Consider the following 21,526-nt stretch of genomic DNA (forward strand, 5'->3'; position numbering starts at 1 on the left):
TTTGTGTCTGGGTTTGGCTTCAAACTCCAATCCTCCAATCCTAAGTAGATGGCATTACAGGCATGAGCTACTGGCACCTGCCATACCCCAAGATTTGTAATGTAGATTGAGATAGGGCTGGAATATTTGCATTTCTGACCAAGTGGTCCTGGAAAGCAGGCTTTGATTTGAGGAAGTACTGCTTTGATTCCTTCCTCTGAGTTTGGAGAAGGTGAGGTAAACCCTTGTGGTGGAGGGAAATGTGAGGCTGATGAGAGAGAGACCCTATTGTCGGAGAGCTCTGTCCCCAAGATTATCTCCCACTGGTTACAGACACCTGAGTACCATGTAAAACATTCCCAGGCTTTGCCTTTTGCAGTGCTAGACTGGCAGCCTGGAGCAAGAGCCTTTTTTTTTTCTCTGAAGCTTCCATGGACAGATTATGTTTACTTTTTTTTTTTAAAGGTGGGAGCTGGAAGGTGGCTCAATGGTAGAGTGCTTCCCTTGCATGCATGAAGCCCTGGGTTCGATTCCTCAGCACCACATAAGCAGAAAAAGCCACTGTGGCTCAAGTGGTAGAGCACTAGCCTTGAGCTGAAGAGCTGAGGGACAGTGCCCAGGCCAAGTTCAGGCCCCATGACTGACAAAAATTAAATTAATAAAGTAAGAAAACAGTTGCTCAAAGCCAGGTGCTGGTAGGCTTACACCTGTAATTCTAGCTACTCTGGAGGCTGAAATCTGACAATGATGGTTCAAAGTCAGCCCAGGCAGGAAAGTGTATGAGATCCTTCTCTCCAACTAAATTTCCCGCAAAAAAGCTAGAAGAGGAACTGAGGCTCAAGTAGTAGAACACTAGTTCTGAGTGAAAGAGCTAAGGGACAGTGCCAAGTTCAAGCCCCAGAACCAGCCCCTCCAGAAGAGAAAGAAGAAAAAGAAATTTAAAAACCAGTTATTCAAAGTTCCTTGAAGCAGGAATTTTGACCCATTTGAAAAGTACCAACTTAATGCCTTTCAGTTATGAAGTATCACTTCTCAATACTTTGCAAAGGATCAAAGAGAAATAAGCCCTGTTCTCCGATCCTGACAGTATGTCCCAGTGCCCAGTGTTTATTGTTTGAGAAACATTTTGTCTTATTTCTCTGCCTACTGTGTGTGTGTGTGTGTGTGTGTGTGTGTGTGTGTGTGTGTGTGTGGTAGTGGGGCTTGAACTCAGGGCCTGGGTTCTGTCCCTGAGCACTTTTGCTCAAGACTAGCATTCGACTACTTTGAGCCACTAGTACTGATTTTTGAGTGGTTAATTTTAGATGAGAGTCTCACGGACTTTCCTGTCCGGGTTGCCTTCCAACCACAGTCCTCATAGCTGAGCCTCCTGAGTAGCTAGGATTACAGGCATGAGCCACCAGTACCTGGCCTCCCTGCCTATTTAACACAAAGAATTGTTTAGATTTTTGAGGAAACTGATCATGGGGGATTGAAGGTAAGACTTATTATCAAATATATATAAAAATATATAAAACAAAGACTTAGTATCTCCATGAGGTCATTGACTCTCTTTAGCCTTTAAGGACTGGCCAACAGGGAAAGATTATAGCTCTAAAGACAAAAAGATGCTTTGTCTACAAGAACTCAAAACTCGGGTACGTTTTTTCACTGTGTAGCTTGGTAGACTTCAGGGGGAGGAGGCGACTACATTTCTTTTTATTTCTGTTGCTCCACGGATTATTCCATAATATAGAAATGTGAGGTGCTTTCCAGCGGGAATGGAGTCATTAAAAAGTCACACAGTGCATCCCAAAGTACTTGGAAAAGTCCGCCTCTTTCTTCTCACAGGGAATAAACCCAGACCTTTCTTCTCAGTTCTCTTCCTGCCACTGCCCCCCCCCTCCCCCGCCACCCCGCCTTCGCCAGCCAGCTCTTGAACACGTCTCTTGGCTTTTGCTCATTATGCAGAACATTTGATCATTCCTGGCGGGTGTTGGTGTGGGCAGGGACAGGATCGTTGAGAAGTTCTGGGGAGCTTCTCTCAGGGCCTGTTTCCGGCTCCCTTGGACTTGGGCCCTGGGAAGCCAGCGGGCTGAACAATGAGAACCAGAGCCCAGTGACCTGGGTGGCCCTCCCCAGCCATCTTTGTCATTAGTTCCACCCCGCGCTCCTTCTCCAGGGAAATCCTGTTCAGACCTCCAAGGAGTGGGAGTCTCTCCATAAACCCTGGCCTGTAGCTTCCCGGCCAGCCTGTGCAGCCTGTGCAGCGGGTGCTGGGGCTCCTTCTCCAAGCTACTCCCAGCAGGCAAGGGAGGGAGAAGGACGGCCGAGCCACCTTGAGCACACAGCACTGCTGGCTTCATCAGGGCAGGATCCAACTGTGGAAAATCCACATGTGACAAAAACCAGCCAGAAGACAACAGACTTGGGTCGTCAAGCAAGAAAGAGAAGCCAGACTAACCGGGGGCCAAGCCAGCTTTACAATCATTACACTCACCCTAGCCTTTTTCTTTTCCTCTGTCCCTTCCTTCCTTCCTTCCCTCCTTTCTTCCTCTTCCCCCCTCCCTCCTTCCCTTCTTCCCTCCCTCCTTCCCTCCCTCCCTTCCTTTGTTCCTTCCTTCCCTCCCTCCTTCCTCTTCCCCCCTCCCTCCTTCCCTCCCTCCCTCCCTCCCTCCCTCCATTCCTCCCTTCATTCCCCTCCCTCCCTCCCTCCCTCCCTCCCTCCCTCCATTCCTCCCTTCGTTCCCTTCCCTCCCTCCCTCCCTCCCTCCCTCCCCCTCCCTCCCTCCCTCCCTCCCTTCCTTCCTTCCTTCCTTCCTTCCTTCCTTCCTTCCTTCCTTTGCTGGGGACTGGGGGAGGTTGCTACAAATAATTTATAAAACTGCAGTTTCAAGGACTTTTCTAATTTGAGGAATGAATTACACTCACCTCTGGAGTGCTCGTGTTGGGTAGATCTCTTGTGAACCTGACACCAATGACAGCAATAATTAGCTCCCCTGGGTATCTATTAACCCAAATGAAACGCCCAGTGCCCTGGCCAGTGCCTTGTGTTCTGGAAACACCGGCTAAGGTCAAGGCGAAGAAGGGTAGACTCCTTTTGCTGGCTTTCCACCGTGTAAATGGACTCTGGAAAGAAACAGTAGCTTGCAAACAAGACAGTGCTTGGAGGGCCCTGATTTGAGGAGCCCCTGATTTGGGACAGGAACGTTTTCATGGCCTGCCCTCTAGTGTCAGCTATGGAGAACTACAGCTGACTGGAGCTGGAGTGTGTTACTTTCTCAGGGACCCCAAACGACCTAAGAGGCATTTGCAGGGTGCAGAATCCTGAACTTATCCATCTGAACTTATCTGCTTAGGGCAGGTAGCTTCATTCCTTTTCCCCACTCGTATCAACTGTGTGGCTTGCTTCTGAAAGCTCCTGATCTTGCAGGCAGGCTGGTGTTTTACTGGGGGTGGCGGGGTGGCCATAGGTACTTGCTGGGCCCTGGCACCCAGTCTCAGGTGCAGTTCCTACAAGGCCCCGCAGGAGGCGCTGTGTCCTCTGGGTGGTATCACTGGAGCATGGCCTTCTGCTTCCTCCTTGGTACCACTTGATGCGCTGGAATCCAAGAGCTTGTGTGGCCCAGGACCACAGGGTCCTGAGCTGCATCTCTGTCTTTACATACAAACAACAGTCTTGACCAAATACAAAACACAGGAAGCATTCCTTGTATTCCCTCTGAACACACCCCCATGTGGGTCCCCAGGAGGCTTGTTTAATCTGAGAGTTTGTACCTGTCTCTCAGAGTTTGTACCCCTTCCTCTCCCTGTGTGTCTATGTGTGCTGACCTAGGTGCTATTCTTTTAGCATTTTGGCTCAAAGCTGGTTTTCTACCACTTGAGCCAGGGCTCTACTTCTGGCTAATTGGAGATAACAGTCTCACAAACTTTCCTGCTTGGGCTGGCTTTGAACTGTGATCTTGGGGGCTGGGAAGGTGGCTCAGTGGTAGAGTGCTTGCCTTGCATGCATGAGGCCCTGGGTTTGATTTCTCAGCACCACACAAACAGAAAAAGCCAGAAGTGGCACCGTGGCTCTATGTAAAGCGCTAGCCTTGAGCTGAAGAGCTAATGGACAGCGCCCAGGCCCAGAGTTCAAGCCCCATGACCGACCCCCCCCCCCAAAAAAAAAAAAATGAACTGTGATCCTCGGATCTGAGTTAGCTTGGATTACAGGTAGTAACAGGCAGCTTCAGTCTTGATCTTAAAGATGACGGAAATGGTGATTTCATTGTGGGAAGGCAATTCATTGTGCATTGAATTGTGTTTCAGGAATTCCTGTGTTTAAGTTCTAACCTCCTAGTACCTGCTCTGTTTTTTTTTTTTTTTAATGATTGTGATCATTTCCAAAAAGCACATGGTCACTTTTTGGAAATGATTGTGAATGTAATTAGCTCGAATGAGGTCACTCCTGAGTTGAGCAAGACAGTTGCCTTACCAAGAGGGCCATATGGACACAGACAGGCACATGGGCATATGAGCATCAAGACAAGGATGGAGTTAAATCAGGTGGTTAGGTGCTTTAACCCTGTGGAATTTGTTTGTGTGGGTTCTGGGTTCTGTGCAGAATAAATTGCTCTGGGGAAATGTTGACACCTCTGATGAGCTAAAGGACTGTGTGTGTGTGTGTGTGTGTGTGTGTGTGTGTGTGGTGTAGGGGTTTGAACTCAGGACTTCATGTATTCTACCACTGTGAACTACATACCGGCTGCTAATGAGTAGCCTTGTAACTCAAGGCCTCAGTGTGTTGAGGACCTGAAGTGTAGCTCTCGGGTTCCATGGGTAGGTGTGTAACAGTGTGCAAGTTCTCGGGGAAGGGGGGCTCTTCTCTAGTCCATCCATGCTGCTGATAACCCCATGTGGTGTATCTTTGTGCCTGCATAGAAGATGCCCTCAGCTTCATGTGTGTACTTCCGGCTGGCGAGGGGGTGCTGTACTTCCCACGCAGGTATCGACATCTGAGTGTGAGTGGGGGGTGGGGGGAAGAGGGGAGGTCCCAAAGCCTTCTCTGAACAGGTCTTTCCCTTTCTAAGGGCTGCTCTTTCCGGGGATGTCTATGAACTAGCCCAAGCTTGGAAAGCTGGGAGCTTGGAATCTTTACACTTGAATGAAGCTGAGGTTCTGGGAAGAAGAGAGATGAAGGAACTGGATATTGAGTTTCTGCCAGAAAGACATTTTACACTCATTGCAGATGCTCTGTTTCTTTTAGGTAGAGGTTTTGGCATTTTTCGGGCCCTGGTTTGGCCACACATGGAAGCAGCAAGGTTTGACCCCCGTGCTGTGGTCCCATTTCAGCCTTGTGGGGTGACTTGAGGCATGCAGATCCATTCAGCTTTTCTCCCGGCTTGTCGGGGGGCATCTTTGCCCCGCGGGAGATCTCCTCGCTGGGGTCTTAGCTGGGAGTGGGGTACAACTTGTTAATCGTGTGAGTCTTTTTAGATGAGGTGGCTTGATTGTGTGGGGTTTGGGCTTTGAAGAGGAAATGGGGGTGTTGGGTGTTGGGAGGTTGGCAGGTGCAGTTTGTGGGTGGTGTTCTCAAGGACAGATGCAATAAGCTCAGGTTAGTAGACCCTGCACTGCATCGAGCTCGATGACAGTCACGGTTCCTTTTACCGTGGGAGAAGGGCCTTGCCACTGACTTCCTGCATTCCTGCAGCCCACAGGGTGCTGCCCTGCCCCTGCTGCGCGCGCAGCGGCCCCGCCCCCTCCCTCCCCTCAGCAGCATGTGGTGGGCATAGGCCTGGGCATGGCTTGCTTGCAGCTGTTTGCAAGTTCCTGCCCCTTGTCAGCTGTCATAGGTCCTAAAATGTCAAGTCCTAGGGGTGCAGCTGCTGGGCTCCCCTGGCTCATGCTCTGCAGGCTGACAGCATCAAGTGCACACCAGGTTGCCACACTGTCACGTTCATGGTCAGGGTGGTGTCTGCACCGGTCTCCAGGGGATGTGGAGCAGGTGGGGACTGTGGGCTGGCATGCCCAGTTCAAGCCGGCCACAGCCACCTGCCACAAGCCTCCTGCAGTGTGGGCGAGGATTCCTTTCTCCCTTTAGTTTTTTTTTTTTCCTTACAATTTTGTTCAGGCCAACTTTGGACCGTGATCCTCCTACATACACGTCTCGAGAAGCTGAGCTTATGCGTGTGAGGCATGGTGACCGGTGATGGAAAGGGCATTTGGTTTAGGATTGGCAGAAAGCAGATGACAGGGCAGGGCAGGGCAGATCGATTTTAGTGGAGGAATGTCCTTAGTGTCTGAAATGCTCACAACTTGCAATTCAGTTTTTAAGACTCAAATATGTCTTAATTGTCCAGATATGGGGGAAAAAAGACTTACGCTACATCAAGAGAATTGAAGAATATACAGCCATTAAAACAGAGGCCAACTGGGCCTAGTGGGTCATACCTGTCACACTAGCTGCTTGGGAGACATAGAGAGGATCACAGTTCAAAGCCAACCCAGGAAGTGTTCACAAGACACCATTTCTACAGAAAAAAACTTGTTGTGATGATATACACCTGTAATTCTAGCTATGGCAAGAAGTGCAAACAAGGATCGTGGTTTATGCCAGCCTACGCAAGACTTGAGACCCTTCTCAAATATAACAAAAATGATCTCAAAGGGCTGGCTTAGCATTTTACAAAATGATGTCACGAGTTCATAGTAATGTGGAAAGTTCTTGAACTCAGGGCCTGGGCACTGTCTCTCAGCTCTTCAGCTTAAGGATAGCACTCTACCACTTGAGCCACAATGCCACTTCTGGTTTTCTGGTGGTTTATTGGAGATAAGAGTCTCACAGACTTTCCTGACCTGACCACGATCCTCAGATCGCAGCCTCCTGAGTAGCTAGGATTACAGGCATGAGCCTCTGGTGCCCGGCTGTGGAAAGTTTTTGTAAGTGAGAAATCTGTGTCTATACATGCCATGATGCTGCAACTGTGGGAATTACTCACCCTGGGCTAGAAGAGCATTCTGGAGCTTTGTGTCAGGTTTTAGCCTGACAGGTCTAACAAAGCATGCTTTACACAAATTACATGACCATCAGGTTATCAAACACATAAATGCATGGCCAATTTCTCCTGTACAGGAAATGAAGCACCAGGTGCTTTTGGAAGGTCATGCCACGGGTGCATGCCTGGGCTCACGTTCTTAGGCCCATTCTCAGAGGAATCAGACAGTTCTCAATTGTTTGGAGGGGAACAGAGGACAAGAGGTGAGAGAGAGATGAGGGATTTCCGAGTTAGTGCTTTGCGCAGTCATGAACATAAAGCTTAATCATTTCACTCACTTTCTTTAACTTCCTGCACATAGGGATAAAGTCAGAGCACCTCCAGTTAGTATCTCTCATGTTGTGGCTCTTAATTCTCCTGCCTGATGGGCTGATGTACATGGATAACCTTCAAATGTCCCCGCTGCCTCCTTTGCTGGTTTTGTTATTTCAGGGTTTGTTTCTGTATTAGACATACAGGAAGTAAGCCCAGCCAGGCTGAGCAGAATTTCCCTGACCTGCTCTGGTCTGGGTAGTGGAGGGACGGTGGTATGCACTGACTACTGCAAAAGGCCTCAAAACAAAGAGGGCTTGGAGAGTGCCTGGGCCCATGGGGAAGCGTGCACAGGTCCCAGCAGGCAGTTTGGCCCCTTTTTCACCCCATCACTCGACTCATTTTGTTGTTGTTGGTTATGGGCCTTGGACTCAGGGCCCGGGCACTGCCCCTGAGCCTCTTTGTGCTTAAGGTTAGTGATCTACCACCCGAGCCACAGTGCCACTTCTGGTTTTTGAGTGGTTCACTGGAGATAGGAGTCTCACAGGGACTTCTCTGCTGGAGCTGGCTTTGAGACACAATCCTCCGATCTCAGTGTCCTGAGTAGCTAGGATTACAGGCGTGAGCTACAGGTGCCCAGCTTTGGCTCTGTTTTTTACAGGGTAGCCCTGTTCCTAAAAGGTGGGGGTGGGGTACCATTTAAGAAATGGCCATCAAAAATATCAAATTATAAAATTAAAAGTAAACATGCAGACGGGGATTCATTATTGTCAGTAAGCTGAAGTTATAGCCAGTGTTTTCTTCTCTCAGACTCCTGTAGGATTCTGGGAATCAATAAATGACCAACTACTACTGGAGTAGGAACAATGTCTTTCAACTATACATCTTGGGTCATAACAACTTTGCTTGGGCTGGCCTTGAACTTGACCCCCCTGACCTACCTTCCTAAGGGCTAAGACTATAGGCATGCATCACAACAGCCAGTTACTTTGTGTGTGTGTGTGTGTGTGTGTGTGCATGTGTGCCGGCTTAGAAATGCTGTAGCTCTCTAGAAATGAGGGCATTTAAGCTCAGAGTAAAAGCACACTCAGGGTAAAATGCCCACCTAAGAAAATGCTTTAATAGCTAGACATTGTTCCTGGAATTAGATGAGGCCCCCTAATGATGCTGCGGATAGCATTTCACTCTGAATTCTTCCCATGTATGTTGCTCAGACCACTTCCAGCCAGTGCCTGCCGACAGGGCTGCCTTCTACTCCAGTCCAGAGAAAATCAGGTGGGATCTTGAACACTCCGCTCCACATCTCCATTTGTGCCATGATATGCTCTCCAAATGCATTTTACCAAGAAAAACACTGGATTCTGGGCCAGTGTTTGTCAATTTTGGTTTGGAGCACAATGAAATTACAATCTGGCTAGGTGGTTAAGCAAAGTGCCAAGTTGCTGAATGGAGCTGTGAGAAGGGTCATTTTAACACATTGTTTGAATGCCTTAGCATTTCTTTGCTTCTAACACATTTCCTTTGTGCTGTGCTAGAGATTGGACCCAGGGTCTTGCCTGTGTGAGGAAAGCTTTCTACCACTGACAGAACTACATTTCCTGCCCAAGTACATTAATTTCACTCAGGTACCTTCTGGCTTCTTGTTGCTTTCCTGTGATGCTCGGAAATGGTGCAAATGGATAGCTAAAGCTTTGTTGCACTGTTTTCTCTCCCTTAAAATACATTTTTATTAGGCAGCAAACCAATTTACTGGTAGCCTCTCAAGCTTAAAGTAGGAGATAAGGCTAGCATAACTGCTGTCACCTAGCAGAACACTGGTGAATCTAGTGGACCCTTGTGGGCATAAATACAGCCCTCTGGTCTTCCTCGTGTATTGTTGATGTGAATTCTACCTGGTCTGCTGTAGAAGGGAGCTCCGAGTAGGTGGATGAATTAGTTGCTGGGCAGCTGGCCCAGATGCTGGGCTTCTCTCAAGTTTGTGACTTTAGGATGTGTGTTCTGAGGTTTTCTGTATATAATGTTTTTCAGTAGGATTCTACTATGGAGTCTTTACCTTTTATCTGCAATTAGACAAACTATCTAAATCTCAAAGTCCTCTTATCAGCTCTCCTCAGTCTATTTAGAATTAATTCAGGCAAGCTGGAAAATTGAAGGGAATAGGACTTCATTCAACAAATAGCATCAACAAAAGCAAACACTGTATTAGGAGCTGGAAATCTTATTAAAAGGTATAATAAACCAAATAATGCCATGATAGTTTGATATAGTTTCTTTATTAACTTATTAATATGGACAGTCTATTATGCAACATTACAGATGTCTTTCAATACCTAACAAAATAGAGTCCACTATCCAGCCCAGGAGAAAGACAATAAACCAGATCATTCTTACAGTACGTGTAGCATCAACACTTGCAACCGTCCCTTATTTTCAAGTTTTTTTTTTTTTTTTAACTTCATTAGGGTTTTGACTTTCTGAACTGTAGCTGTCACAGAGTCATAGTCCCATTTAGATCACCCCTGTCCCCCCAAAAAAGACATGTGGTACCTCCTCCCACTGGGGAGAAGCAAGCCGCATCACCTCCTTGGCAGCCCTGTCTACTGCCAGAAAGTCCCTCTGCAATGGAGCCCACATTCCCTCGTGGGCCGCTAGTAGTCAGCTGTGGCTATGGGGAGAAAGCAGGTGGGTCATAGGGGTATTCTGATTAACTTACAGAGACTGTGTATCAAAGCTCTAAAAACCCATTGGTGGTGGAAGTGGCAGTGAAGAGCACACTGTGTCTTGCCAAAAGAGCTCTTCTCCTCCGTGTGTCGGCTTCCCGACAGCCTGAGGTTACTGCAGTCCTCAGGGGGAAAGTGGAAACACTAACAGTGATCGGTATGAGGCTATCTGCAGGATGGACTGGACTGGCTACTATGGCTTTTATAACCTGCCTTCCTTTCTTTAGTCCAGACAAGCGTATTTCTTTATCTTTCCTCCTGTGTCCTGTTAGTATCAGCACAAGATTTACAACAACCAAAGATGAGACTCCTTGATTCTGAATGATGAAAAATTAAAAAAAAAAAATCATCCCATAGTCCATTTTCCAATGAACGATGCTCAGATAGATATTCTCAGTTGAAAACAAATGCCAGATGACTTTTAAAGACAGTATTGGACAATGTTGATTTAACGGATGGAAGAAGTTGTGAGGTAAAACAACATAGATCAGAATCTAAAAACCCGAGATGGTACAAAGCAAGAGGGATTGTTTAATCCCTCAGTACTACTCACACTGAAAACCACGTAAGTTTTCAACATCAGGCTACTGATGACTGTCAAATATGGAGCCAGAAACTTTAAGAAATCGAAGTCCAAGTCGGTAGTAGTTTCAGTTGTCTATGACACTTAGGAAAAAGGGGAAAACATAGGGTAGAAAGTGAGAGCACTGGGAATTATTTTACTCTAGGTACCGTTTGCTAGACATCAGTAGGTATGACTAATGAGTGAGCAGTCATACAGGTTTTTTTTTGGTCACTGGTGCTTTCCAAGCACCAAAACATGGAGCTATGTGTACTATTCAATTTCATCTTAAAGAGGCTAGACAGATCCTGGTGCATTCTCTGTTCCTAGTTTACCAGTACATTATTATGTAGGTTACCGCATGTGAGGAGCAAGTCATTATGTAGTACCAAGTTTACATCATCATAGGACTACAACATGCACATTCTACTTAATGTAGCTTCAAGCAACAGGAGTACAAGAGAACAGTTATGGGTGGAGACTTTGTTTTGACAGTCATGTTCACGCTAACTATGGGTTTAGAAATCTTATTAGGCAGGTACCTACTGCAGTTCTTCAATTGGTATTGGAACATTACACGCATGCACAAGTGGTGTGGTAGAGAATGAAGTGGAGGAGGCAGCTGGACGGAGGACAAAGGGGAAATCAGAGATGGGATGGTGCCTGTTGTACAGAGGAACTGTCCTCAACTTTCCACAGTAAGTCTCTGCTCTGTAAGAGAGGCCTGTTGGGCAACACTCTTGTTCTCATGGCTGCGAAGTTTGGATACCACATCTAGAAAGGCCAAATCCTGGACTTCCTTATGTAGAGATTCTAGAAGAAAAAACCAGGTACAAGATATGTTTCTGTTAGGTTGTCCCAATCTTATGACATCATCTCCCCCAAACAGACAAACAATGTTTATTTTGATGAGGTAGAGCTATAAAATTAGTATTAATTCTGGGGGAAAAAATACAATCAGTAGCTTAGTAATATCTTTAGAAATGCACTGTAATAAGTAATAACAACTGTATTTGTCACATTTTTGAGTTCTGTGACCTAAGACTGATTAATGATGAACAGAACACACTATCTGATCTAAAGGTTCAGTTATGGACAACATTAATCCTATTATCATTTCAAACATGAAGCCAAGTTTCCTAAAATTCCTTAGAACCTGCTAAATTAGTTTTGCAACAAGTTTATACTTCATATTCCTTGACAATGATCTGTAACACTGGGCACCTGGTTCAGATTTTGTACCCTACTTTCTCTCCATCCATTTAACCTTTACTATTGGAAATCAGCATTCCTCATACTGATATGTTTATTTTGATATAATCAACAATTTATCTCTGAACAAGCTTTTAGTAGACACAGAAAAATTCATCTTAAAACTCACATGGAATCTCAAAGGACCCAAATCTACAAAATAATTTTGAAAAGAACAAAACTGGACGCCTCACACTTCCTGATTTCAAAACTTACTATAAACACCTACATAATCAACCAGTGTGGTACTGGGATAAAGACAGACATATGGATCAGTAGAAGAAAATAAGGAACTCAGAAGTAAAACTTGGCACATGGTCAAATAATTGTTACAAAAGTGCCAAGACAATGGAGGAAAGGACCGTCTTTTCCACAAATGTCATTGAGGAACGGAATAGCTACAGGAAAAAGAAGGAAGTTCAATTCAGGCCACAGTATACTATACACAAAAATAAACTCAAAACCAAACTTTCATCCATGGAGTAAACACATCATGACACTAGATTAAGCAAGGTTTCTTGGGCATGATGTCAAAAGTGGAGATAGCAAAAGGAAAATTGGACAAATTGGATTTCATTTTGTGTATCAAAGGATATCAACAGGCAACCCATTGAATGAGAAAAAAAATCTGTTAAAAGATTAATACCCAAAATATATGAAGAACTTTCACAATTTACCACAAAAAGCCAAACAAGTTGCTTTAAAAAAAATGTTAAAAGACCTGAATAGACATTTTCCCGAAGACCAAAAGCACATGAGAAAGTTCCCATCATCAATAATTAGGAAGATGCCAATCAAACTTACAGTAAGATACTACCTCACAATCATTAAAATGGCCTTTCTCAGCAAAAGAGAAATGTTGTATGGCAGTTCCTTAAACTTAAGACTCACCAGATGATCCAGCAGTTCTGCTATGTGTATACCCTAAAAGCAGGGACTTGAAGAGACATTTTCACATGTATTTACAGTGATGTTATTCACTAAGTGAAAACATAGAAACAACCCAAATGTCCAGCAATGGAAGAATAGGTGTGCTGTATACATATAATGGAATATTATTCAGTCTTAAAAAGTAATGAATCCTGACACTGTAACAGTGATGAGCTTTAACAATCTATGCTAAGTGAAATAAGCCAGACACAGAAAGACTGAAGTCATCAAGGGTCTAGAAGATAGAAAAATCAGAAGCAAATAAAAATTTCAGAACTCAATGAGTTTAGACTCAAATAAAACTCAAAAAATAGAGTCAACATTGGAATGGAAGAGAAGAGGAAATAGTGAATTTTAAGAGTAATATACTCAGTGAATTTTAAGAACAATATAAATGACTCAATCTGAACAACAGAAAAAAAAAAAAAAAACTGGGAAAATAATACCAAGGCCTCAGAGCCCTGTAGGGCTACAACTGAAGATCTCAAGATCTGGGATAGGAAGAAAACAGAGAGTTAAAGACTTCATATTTAGTAAAAGACACAAACTTATAGATTAGGAATCTGAGAAAACTTCTAACAGAATAAACTCAATTCCATGCTTTAAGGCATACTATGGTCAAAGAAAAAAATCTTAAGAGACAGAAATAACATCATACTTGTAAGAGGAAAAATAGCAAACAAAATAGAGTAGGTTTCTCACCAGAAACCATGGATGCCAGAAAGGTGGAGGGAAGCAGTACAATATTCTTCACGTACAGAAAAACGTATGAACCCAGAATCCTCTATCCAAAGAAAATACAATTTTCAAATGAGGAGAAACTAAAAGAATCTGTTGCTAGCAGGCCTAACCTAAAAGAATGACTGAAAGAGTTGCTTAATCATAAAGGAAATGAAGTCTGTTTTTTTGGTCAGTTGTGGGGCTTTTCAGCTCAAGGCCAGCACTCTACCACTTGAGCTATAGTGCTTTGTGGCTTTTTCTATATATGTGGTACTGAGGAATTGAACCCAGGGCTTCATACATGCTAGACAAGTACTCTGCCATTAGGTCACTTTTTTTTTTTTTTAATAAAAGCAATTAAAAAATGGTGGGTAAAACCAGAAAACTGGAAGTGGCGCTGTGGCTCAAGTGGTAGAGCATTGGCCTTGAACTGGAGAGATCAGGGTCGGTGCCCGGGCCCAGATGTTCAAGCCCTACAACTGAAAAAAAAAAAGTGGGCAAATACTGCATACATTTCTTCTTTTTGAAGAGCTCTCTGAATTATATCGGTTTAGTTTTAAATATACAGAGAAAAATATTTAAGACAATTACGTTCTAAATAAGGGAGAATAAAGGAATTGAAAGCTGTTCAATACAGAGAAAGATAAAGAAAAAAACAAAAAGCAGAAAACAAAATGTGAGACTGCAGACTTAAGACCTATACAGCAATCATCATAATAAATGTAAATGGTCTAAATTAAAAGGCAAATTTGTTTGGCTTTCTTTTTTTTTTTTTTTGGGTTGGTCATGGGGCTTGAACTCTAGGCTGGGGCGCTGTCCCTGCGCTCTTCAGCTCAAGGAGAGCGCTCTACCACTTGAGCCACAGCACCACTTCCGGTTCTCTAGTGGTTTATTGGAGATCAGGGTCTCACGGACTTTCCTGCCTGGACTGGCTTTGAACCGCAATCTTCAGATCTCAGCCTCCTGAGTAGCTAGGATTACAGGTGTGAGCCACCAGCGCCCGGCGTTTGTTTGGCTTTTTGTGGTAAATTGTGTAAGTTCTTCATATATTTTGGGTATTAATCTTTTAACAGATATTTTTTTCTCATTTGATGGGTTGCCTGTTGGCAATCTGGGCATGGAGGTAGTGCCTATAATTCTTCCTTACCCTCAGGAGGCAAACAAGAGGACTGCAAATCCAGACAAAGTTAATGCATCCCCATCTCAAAAAGAAAACATAAACAAAAGGGTTGAGGGCATGGCTGAAGACATAGAATGCCTGCATACAACTTAAAAAGAAAAAAAGCCCTGACAGAGAGGATTATAAAACATGACAACTAAATATTGTCTACAAAGACACTCACTTCCTATAACCACACAGAAGACTAATACTAAGAGTAGAAAAAGATATGAGAATGTTATTTAAAAGAAAGCAGGAGTAGCTAATGTTACTATCAGATAAAGTAAATTTCAGAGCAAGGAAAATTGGCACAGCTGGGGTCTGAAGGGAAATAGGGGTCTGAAGGTCTGAGAGAAGGGCCAGTCCAAAAGACACAGCAATTCTAAAGTTATATTAAGTTATATTAGCAAACAAGAGTGTTAGAAAATATGCTAATAAGAAACTGGTGAGGAGGAGAAATAGGCAAATCTACAATTATAGCTGAAGCCTTCAAAACACCCCTCTCTCAGCAAGTGACAGAACAGTTAGCCAGAAAACCAGCAAGAGCACAGGCATCTCAATGTTACCAGCAACCACCAGGGTCTAATTTGCATTTGTAGAGGGCTCTGACTCAATAACACTACTTACCTTCAGTCCAAGTGACTAAGCGACACAGACCAATGGATCCCAGTGGTTTCTTGATCAAAGTCCTTAGCTAGTATTATAGCTTATAAAAATAAGAACTTGTCCTTTTATATAAAAATAACATTTTAAAGCCAGATACTGGTAGCTCATACTTGTAATCCTAGCTACTCAGGAAGCTGAGATCTGAGGACCACAGTTCAAAGCCAGCCCTGGCAGGAAAGTCTGTGAGCCCCTTATCTCCAATAAACTACTCAGAAAAAGCCAGAAGTAGTGCTGTGGCTCAAAGGGTAGAGAGCTAGCCTTGAGTACAAAGAGGCTCTCAGGGACAGTGCCCAGGCCCTGAGTTCAAGCTCCAGAACAGGAAAAAAAAAAATTTAAATAACATTTTAGGCTTACTAAAAAATGATTTAATTTGATTTTTGCCTATTTTTTCCATAAGATACTTCTATTATAGTAAGAATTTCTTGAGAATATTGTCAGTGTAAAAATGATGCTATGTCCCCACAAATTCATTTCTACTGCTTTTTAAATAGTCACCATTTATTATTACTCTATGACTAATATTTGATGCGGACCACATGTTGACAGCCATCAAATGATAGAAGAAATACAAACCAGATCCCATGAGCGCACAGGTCAGGACCATGGAGTTGTATTTGATCTCAGGAGCACTCCTCTCATCTGTTAGCAGCCTGTGTAAAATCTGTACCAGCTTGGCACTTTCTAGATCTTTTTCTGCAGTGCCTAAAATATAAAACAAAGCGTAAGTTATAACCTCAGGCTAACCACTACTTCCTCTTCCTAGAAACTAAGCATGTGAACACTTTCAAAAGACAAGATAGACAAGATTCAGTTAAACTGTGAGAAGCACAGACAGAATTAGAGCTCAGTAGACATTTCAGGACTTGAGCTTAACACTCAACACCAAACGTTCCTTTTCATATGAAACAATTAAAATCATCTGTATTGTGGAAAATCTCAAACAAATACAAGAGCAAAAAAGATGGCATACTCATACATACTGTCATCACCTTTTAGAGCCATCATCCATCCTATTTCATCAATCCCAAATAATTTTGGAACAAATCTTGTAAGTTATATCTATTTCCTCTGTAGATATTTGTGTATATATCTTTAACATATATAGACTCAGAATAAATTGCCTTCAAAATCCCGGCAAGATTTTCTATGGAAAACAGACAAGCTTTCACAGGAAATTTTGTGGAAAACCACAGCTTCCCATAATAGCTAAAAGAACCTTGATAAAAAACAGTGGGAAAAATTCTCTGACTTGATATAATATGACTTACTATGAAGCTACCATAATCAAAATACTGTAGAATTACTGGTAGATATAGACAGATACATAAATCAAAGAAACTGAATAAAGGACTAGAAATAAACCAATACATATATGCTCACTGAGTTTTGACAATGGTACAAAATCTATTCAATGAAGGAAGGACTTTTTCCACAAATGGTAAAAAGAAATTAGACATCATGGTGGTGGGAGGAGTGTGTGTGTGGGAACCCTGACCTAAGCCTCAGATTTATATAAATATTAACTCGAAACAGAGTAGAAGATTACATGCAAAATGCAGAACTGTAAACCTTTTGGAACAAAGAATTCCTAGAACTCAGAAGTTCAGAGAGACAGAGACAGAGAGAGAAATGGCAGACTGGAGGTATGGTTCCGTGGTAGAGTGCCAGCTGTGAATAAGAGAAAATGGGCATCAGATGTAAATAATGATTTCACTAAAGAATATATATATGTTATATATTATAATATATATTATATATTATATATATATAATGGATGGCAAATAAACACAAGAGAAGACATTCAGTGTCAGTAGCAATTAAGGAAAGGTCATTAAACCCACAAAGAAGCCAAACAATGAAGTTATCAGAATAACTAAAAGAAGAAATAGTTACAAAACCAGTAAACACTGGTGAAGATGCAGGGTAAACCAGGCTACTCAGACAGTCCATGCTAGTGAGAGTATAGAATAGTACAGCCACTCCAAAAAAGGTTTGGCAGTTATTCTGAAAACTAAGCATGCAGTTATTAGATGACCTAGCAACTGAACTCACAGGCAGAAAAGTGAAAATGTATGGACACACAAAGATCTGTACACAAACACTCAGGGAGCTTTATCCTTTTTAATCCCCCAAATGGAATCAGCCTACATGCCTTCAACAGGTGACTGGTCAAAATATGTACCACAGAATTCTATCCGGCATAACACAAATTAGATAAATGCTGAGGAAAAAAACAAGCAAACAACAAAGCCAATTGCCTCCCAAAGTCACAGATTTTATGATCTAATTATATACAATTGTGAAGGGGAAATTATTTATTTGTTTGTTTATTTATTTATTGCTATTGTAAGGGCGATCCATAGAGGAGTTACAGTTACATGTGTCAGGTAAAGAGTACATTCCTTTTTGAACAGTGTCACCCCTTCCCTCACTCTCTCCCAGGTTTTCCCTCCCATCCCCACCCACAAGTTGTATAGCTCATTTCAACATAGTGTCTCGTGAGGATCACTAGATATTTAAGGGAAAATTTTAGTAGTGAAAGGCAAATTAATGGGTTCTAGGGGTCAAGGTAGGGTGGAACATAATGAAAGTAGGGAGCAATTATGATTATAAGTGATCTGTATTATTTCTTACAACTGCCTATGAATCTAAAATTATCCTCAAGAAAGGGACAGAAATTTTAAAATGCCAGCCTGATATTATTATATAAACATTTTAGGTGATTATGATAATTCCTTTTCAAAGTGTGTTGTGAATCAAAAAGGTACAATGAGCTTATTTCTATCTTGGGCTCAAGAAATTTAAGGGACCATTTGGAAACAATAAGACCATGAGGATGTGTTGTAGTTCTATTATGAAGTTAAATGGACTTCAGCAAACGCTCAGCTATCAGAAGGTGGTGACAGTGTTACAGCTTGTCTGGTTATTAGGGGCAAAACTCAGAATCATTTCAGGCTTGGAAGGTTAAGGATTTCCTGGAATTTTTCCATTACTCTGAGCCTTTTTTATTTATTTATTTTTTTCCAGTCGGCCATGGGGCTTGTACTCAGGACCTGGGCACTGTCGCTGAGCTCTTTGATTTGAAGGCTAGTGTTCTATCACTTTGAGCCACAGCTCTCTACTTCCAGTTCTGAGTGGCCAATTGGAGATAAGAGTCTCATGGGGACTTTTCCGCCCAGGAAGGCTTTGAACCAGCAAGCTACAGAACTCAGCCTCCTGAGTAGCAAGGATTATATGCATGAGCCACTGGTGTCTGGCTACTCTAAGACATCTTAAACCAGGTAGTGAACTTGGTTTGTAATCACAAGTCTCCTTCCCTGTCCCAAAACCTCCCAGTGAAAGGTTTGTGGACTTCTATATGACTCAAATTCTATGTCCAAAGTGGATCTCTAAACATCCTTCTCACAGAGTAGTCACTGAGAATAAGCATAAGTATTTCTTCTTTTTAGTGCTGGTTTGAGGCTCGAACTCAGGGCTTAGTGCTCTACCACCTGAGCAATAACTCCAATCCAGCATAAATCACTTAAGATGACAAAAATTCAAAGCTTTTATCCTTAAAATCTAAATGAATGTTGACACTACAGCAAGAATACCATGTTTATCGATGTTTTGATTTCTTCTCCCTGGGCGGCAAGTTGGCAAGTTGCTTGCCTCAATGTGAGAATTATAGATATAAAACCATCAGCAGGATTCATATATAATCAGTTTGCAGCATTTACGTATATGGCTTTGAGATGGACAGGATCCACCCCTTAACTCCCCAGTTATTATATTATATAAAATAGCCTTGGGTCTTCAATCAGAGGCTTTGTGTCTCTGAGATACTTACTGTCCTTGGCTGGCTATATTAGAGCTTGGTTCTTGAGCCAAAGATTACTCGTCACATACTAGATGTGTATGAGCTGACTTCCTGTGGAGAATTCTGCCCAGAGGGATGCTACTTGTTAGACAGACACTAACAGAACCATTTAGACTCTGCTTTTGGGAACTTGAACACAAAAAACCCCCCAGAAAAGTGACACTGAAGATGAGAATTTAAGAGCAAGGGGACTGCAACAAAGCAAAAGCAGCCACGGAGATGGGGAAGACCTGCGGGAGAGGATCAGTAGTGGAATCAGCAGCGAAGGAAGGGAAAGCCCAGGTCATGGGGAGAGTAGCAGCCTCTACTTGCTATGCTATTGTAAGAATTGTATCATTTCCCTGTAAAGCCTGCTGGAAAGGTCTTTTTATATTCTCTAAGTGGCCATCACCGGAGATATTACTTAAAAGTTATACCTTAAAGCACTACCCTAAAAATGTTACTAAAAAGTACAGCCAAAGGAAGCAGTTGTAACAACAACCTATACAATACCGTTTTCCATATATCCAGATAAAAAGTAAATACCATATTGGCAAAACTCATCCAGCTAAGGTTCCATCTGACTTTAATTCCACTCCTGTACTTCCTTCCATCCAAGATAAAAATAGGAGAAAATAAGTTTGTCACTGAGGTACTTACCCAACTCTAAAGCTGCTATTAGTGCCAAAGCAACAAGAGCTTCATTCTGCATTATTACATGTTCACTAGTTGCCATGGTAACTAGATGCTTGATGCCCCCACTCTGTACAATGGTTTTAATTACATCCTACAATAAACAAATATCACAGAATTACAAACTTTAATTCCAAATATTAAAAAAAACCCTACATTACCATCAGTTGATGTATTGGTAACTCGAGAGGTCTTGTAACACTGTCCTGTGTGAATCATTACATTTTACCTATCTTTTTTTTTTTTCTCACAGAAGAAAAGGAAAAAGCTTTTAGCTTCAAAGAAATTCATCCAACGATGACAACTTAAATTGCCTAAGTGAAAAAAGACCACTGCATGTCTTGTCAAGGGGGAGAGAGGCCGAGAAGCCACCAGAAGAAATAAATGTGCAGACCTACTTCAGGATCCATGACAGGAAAATAAAGCTTGAATTTAAGGTGTTCTTAAATTTTATTTTTTATGACGGTGCCAGATAATTGTTTTCCAGGTGCTTTAGGTAATGGCTTTTATAAAATATATAATACACATATTATACATTAAGAAAATTGTTTTAGGTCACTCTTGATCTAAGCCATACATAATAAATCTGTTAATAAAGGGAGCCGAGTACTGGTTGTTTATGTATTTGTGCCTTCACTTGTTAATTCTTTCAAAGAAACATAATATTTATGACATCTGTACTTTACAAGCATCTACATATTTACTGTTAAACTAAACAAACATGTCCCAGAGAGCAGCTATGCTGGAAGAGGGTATCCAAGGTGATCCCTCTGCCTTTCATGGATGATGCTGTCTTATCAACATACTCCCTGGTGCTGCCATAGTTGCCAATGAAAATGTATACATTTTTAAGCTGGTCTGGGTAAGACAGGTAATGGGAAGGGCTAGTTAACATCCATTTTTCCCCAGGGAAAGAGTTCAAGATGTACCATCCAGTAGGGAACACACCTGAGTTGAACCACTGGGGACATCTGTTGTAGAAAAGCCTGCTATTTACACGAAGGGATTTACGCAACTGAAGACATATCTTTATTTTTTTTTCCTTGTCACCTTCTTGTGCAGATAAACAAAATGAAAATAGGTGGCGAATTGGAATTCCAAATTGACTTTCCATACACAATCAAGACTGCAGTTGTAAAATAAATGAACTGTTTAAAAGGTTCACCTTAGAAAAGAGTGCTTAAAAAAAAAAGACAGGAATGGGAGAGAGTGAGGAAAGGGAAGACACTGTATGAAAGGAAACATACTCATGACCTGACTCGTGTAATTGTAATACCTCTGCCCATCACCTTTGTAATAACAATAAAGCCAATAATAATGAAAGATAAAATAAAAGGCAAAGATAACCAAGGTATTAAATCAGTTTCTGATCCACTTAACTAGCTTCCTATCATTGTGATCTTTTCCTTTCTTCTGCTTATTTATTCACTACCCACCATGTGCCAGTAACTATTAGATTGGATAATGCCATGAAAATGGATTGGGCATCATATACCACCTGGGTATCATTTAATTTCTAAGTAAGAGCAGCTAGATCAGCATATTAAAAAAATAGCAATAGGAGGAGCAAGAGTACCCTTCCGTGAGTGCTTCTCATGTCCCAGGCAGCAGCTGGGCACGTGGGTATATATGATTTCACTGAATCCTCACAGCCCTTTTTTTTTTGGGGGGGGGGGTTCCGGTCGTGGGGCTTGAACTCAGCCTGGGCACTATCCCTCAGCTCTTCACCTCAAGGCT

The 21,526-nt window shown here is 42.5% G+C and overlaps 2 protein-coding genes across 5 annotated transcripts in view; one reads left to right on the top strand and one right to left on the bottom strand.

The window, feature by feature from the left end:
• Tspan5 (tetraspanin 5) overlaps positions 1–16,662 on the top strand; it is a 161,967-nt gene extending 145,305 nt beyond the window's left edge. The window contains exon 9 of the transcript XR_006151075.1: positions 16,643–16,662. The gene's annotated coding sequence lies outside the window, so the exon portion shown is untranslated. The remainder of the gene's footprint in view (positions 1–16,642) is intronic.
• The window catches only part of Rap1gds1 (Rap1 GTPase-GDP dissociation stimulator 1), a 96,740-nt gene continuing 84,717 nt past the window's right edge, over positions 9,504–21,526 (bottom strand). For all 4 annotated transcript variants that reach the window (XM_042701584.1, XM_042701582.1, XM_042701583.1 and 1 more), the window contains 3 exons: positions 19,757–19,883; positions 15,832–15,960; positions 9,504–11,345 (listed from right to left, as the gene is read on the bottom strand). In XM_042701584.1, coding sequence (XP_042557518.1) covers positions 11,218–11,345; positions 15,832–15,960; positions 19,757–19,883 — 384 coding nt within the window. In that variant the 3' untranslated portion in view covers positions 9,504–11,217. The remainder of the gene's footprint in view (positions 11,346–15,831; positions 15,961–19,756; positions 19,884–21,526) is intronic.

Source organism: Dipodomys spectabilis, unplaced genomic scaffold (assembly GCF_019054845.1).
Source record: "Dipodomys spectabilis isolate Male_0828 unplaced genomic scaffold, ASM1905484v1 ptg000297l, whole genome shotgun sequence".
Taxonomy (NCBI): domain Eukaryota; kingdom Metazoa; phylum Chordata; class Mammalia; order Rodentia; family Heteromyidae; genus Dipodomys; species Dipodomys spectabilis.